We start from the raw sequence: 3,584 nt of genomic DNA, 5'->3' as shown, positions 1-3,584 counted from the left end.
TATTATCCCAATTACTAACAGGCTTAAAAGCCGAGACCCAGGCCGAGCTCAGGAGAGAACCTGACTGTCCTCTCGACTAACTCTTGTTCCCCTCTCTCGTCTCTATTAAACGTTTGCCTATACCGCTTGCATCTTGTTCGACTGTCACCATGTCAGAGAATAAACGCTCGTGTGGTACGTTACGACCGTAGTTGCTGTCTTTCTCTGTTGGTTTGCGTTATTACCTCCGCGCAACGGAGGTCATGTAATCGGTCTCGTGTGTCTGTTCGTGTGTGTGTTCGTGTGTGTGTGTAGCGTTGGCGCGATCGATTCAGCATCAGCTCGCCTTAGGGCGTTCAGTCAGCAGCAGCCAGCAGCGAGCCAGCTGTTATACACATACATGTTACACGCTCGCGGAGGTATGCACTCTCCGTGAGTGCCCTCTGTCTAGTTCCCTTTCTTACACCTACGCCTAGCCTTAGATCGCCAGTAGACTCACGCCGCTCCCGAATACCTCCGTTACACTGGTGCCGCCTGTAAAAGAGTTGGGTTATTGTGAAAGCACGCCATTGAGATTCGCCACAAGATAAAAAACTGGGTACATTACACACAAACACACACACACACACGAAAATCTACTCCGCGTGAAGATCTCAACCTAGCTTCCATAATCGCGTAACCTTGAATATGTCAATTTATTTATGCTGCCTGTGAAGGGACAGACAGGTAGACAGACAGACAGAAGGGTACACTCTGACATCAGCTCAACACCACCTGCTCCACAGCTATGATCTCGTGCAAGATCTAGAGGCGCTGTCGCTGGCTAGCTGAGCACGTAAACAAATATAGTTTGCAGATCGGTGTCTAAAATAATGGGTGAAAATAACGATGCGTGAGTGTTCTAAGAGACATTAGGCTTAGTGTACATGCTTGGTATTATGTAAGCAATACTGATAAACTTGGTTCTTCCCAGTCCTTTAACGCATGTAAAGTCCAACATGCCTTGAAAGCTGAAGCTATTCTGTGACATCCAGATTATGCAAGAAAAAACAAATTGCTGAGATACATTGTGTCATATACGCAACAAATATCCCTCATGTCAAGACAATCCAATTCGTACATTACATTAAATTTTATGCCGATTGAAAGCTGCAACCAGTATTGAAACAGTACATTCTTTTATTCAGAACCCAGCAGATGCATACGAAAGCACTGCTACCTACGGCTCTGTGGGTGACCCGCGGGTGACCTGCGCAGAAGTCGAAATAAGCGATGGTCCGATAGTCCGATGGTCCGATGGTCCGAGGCCATCAAATAATCAGGAGGACCATCAGATTTTCAAAGTCAAAGGTCCGACGGACCGGACCGTTATGGGTTCAACTAAATTCTACTGAAACAACTTTATTAACCAATATACTATTAAAGTGAATAAACAACTAGAAACGAGCAGTTGTCGCCAACTACATGTATCCCCCGTGATCTAGTATGAATGGAATATCTCTGTAAGGACGTAGAAGGCAGGTACAGTTAACTAAGTACACAATACAGAAGGTGATTAACAACTGGTCTGCCTCAGATTGAATATCATAGGAATGCTGGTGTACCCTAGGAGGCCGAAGAGGATAATGGTAAGTCGATCGGTCAGGTCAAACCTAAGGTCAAGGCAGTGGGGTTGGGTATGCGACAGATCCTGTTCTCCCCAAGATGTGGAAGCATACCAATGTGGATGCACAGGGAATAGGGCTGAGTAAGAGCGAAGGAATATGAAAGGTAAAGGTAAGGTGAAAGAAGTCGCAGGACTTGCTTCAAATTGGAGAAGGTCGTATGGTAAGTCGAAACGCCAATCGTTTTTGGGGGGATCATCGTGCATTGTAAACAATTTGTGGAAATATTGTGGAACCTGTAACTGTTGCTGTTTTCCGATGTGTCATGGAATTTGCACACAGGGCGAAATTACATGTCCAGTTTATCATATATATTATAGTATATAGTAATGATAATATTGCGCGTGTGTCCAAATTCATGGGCAATCGGTAAAAACGCAGAAGTTACAGGTTCTAGAATGTCGACAAAATTTTGTTACAGGCAACGATGACTTTCTGCCCAACTCCAAAAACGATTGGCCGTCGTTCGCTTTACAAAACGCACTTCATGCGAAGATGATCGTGAAGACTGCAGCCGTAGAGCGGCTCAAAGGAAACTCTGCGGTGCGGCGGCGGTGCGCGACGAGGCCTAAATCCATAGTATCCCCCCCCGAACTCGTTGGGGAACACTACTGATCGTTGATACATTCATTGTAGGTGAATAATTTCCCTTTTATCACCATGTAAAATCTCTTTCTTACGCTTGCACACCGCATTACTTTTAGAGAACAATTTGAAATTTAGGAGGAGCATCTAAAATTTAGGAGAACCATCTAAATTTCAAACTAGATGGTCCCTGCTGCGGGTCATTTGGTTTTATTACCTCATGATAACACCATGACTCACCACTCAGCTGTACATACAGTGAGTGGAAATATCTACCCTTCACAGGCGAAAGACAAGACACAGAGCCAACGACTGGCGAACTGAACATGGCAATACTGACAGCCGTGCTGCTGATAAACAGATTGAGAATGGGAAAATTCGTCGGACCTGTCAGACGGAAGGCGTTTTTCAGGCGAGTACGGCAGCAAATTTTACTTGTGCACCAGACCCACTGTCCATCACTATTTTTTCTATAACTGGACACTCAATGCGTTTTACCCATTGTATTGTGTTAAATTGTTATTTGCAATTATTTGAAACAATTTTTTTTATCAAGTTTGAACTACGCATTCTACGCACGTATGTTGTGTTCTTGCTATATATTTCTGGCAGGGCTAGTGAGTTTTGTCACTAGCGAATAACGAGTCCAGCACAAGTCAGCTCACAGCCGGACCACAACATGTTCGGCAGACAACAACATTTTGCACTTCCAGGGTTAACTTAGGTCACGATGGGAAAGCCTTTAAGGGACAGCCATCGGCATGACGGACATCCCACTCTAACCGGGCCTCTTGTACCTGATGGCTAACCACACGACACACGACACACGGTATTACACGTACGACTTTAGGCATTTTACACGACGCACGGCATTAATTACACGACGCACGGCATTAATTACACGACGCACGGCATTAATTACACGACGCACGGCATTAATTACACGACGCACGGCCTGAAGGTAGAGCCCGGCGTGATATACGTAGAGGAAGATACAGTCATAACTAGAAACGAGCAGTTGTCGCCAACTACATGTATCCCCCGTGATCTAGTATGAATGGAATATCTCTGTAAGGACGTAGAAGGCAGGTAAAGTTAAATAAGTCACAAATACAAAGGTTTGTTAGACAACTGGTCTGCCTCAGATGTGGAAGTATAAGGAATCTGGTTACCCTAGGAGGCCGAAGAGGAAATGTAAGTCGACGGTCAAGGTCAAACTAAGGTCAAGGGCAGTGGTGGTTTTGGTATGCGACAGACCTTCTCCCCAAGATGTGTAAGCATACCAAGTTTGGTTGCACTAGGTGAATTAGGGGCTGAGTTAGAGAGCGGAAGGGAAATATGATCAAAGACAAAGTA

General features: G+C 45.0%; 1 protein-coding gene across 1 annotated transcript in view; it reads left to right on the top strand.

Annotated features, from left to right (window-relative positions):
• Positions 1–1,683: 1,683 nt before the first annotated feature.
• Positions 1,684–3,584, top strand: part of LOC106808702 (ABC transporter F family member 4-like) — a gene marked incomplete at its 3' end in the record, with an annotated part of 7,618 nt that continues 5,717 nt past the window's right edge. Inside the window, exon 1 of the mRNA XM_014811531.1 lies at positions 1,684–1,726. Coding sequence (XP_014667017.1) covers positions 1,684–1,726 — 43 coding nt within the window. The remainder of the gene's footprint in view (positions 1,727–3,584) is intronic.

This window comes from Priapulus caudatus, unplaced genomic scaffold (assembly GCF_000485595.1).
Source record: "Priapulus caudatus unplaced genomic scaffold, Priapulus_caudatus-5.0.1 Scaffold298, whole genome shotgun sequence".
Lineage (NCBI taxonomy): Eukaryota > Metazoa > Priapulida > Priapulimorpha > Priapulimorphida > Priapulidae > Priapulus > Priapulus caudatus.
The sequence above is the reverse complement of the archived record's forward strand: the minus strand, read 5'-3'. Positions and strand labels throughout refer to the sequence as shown.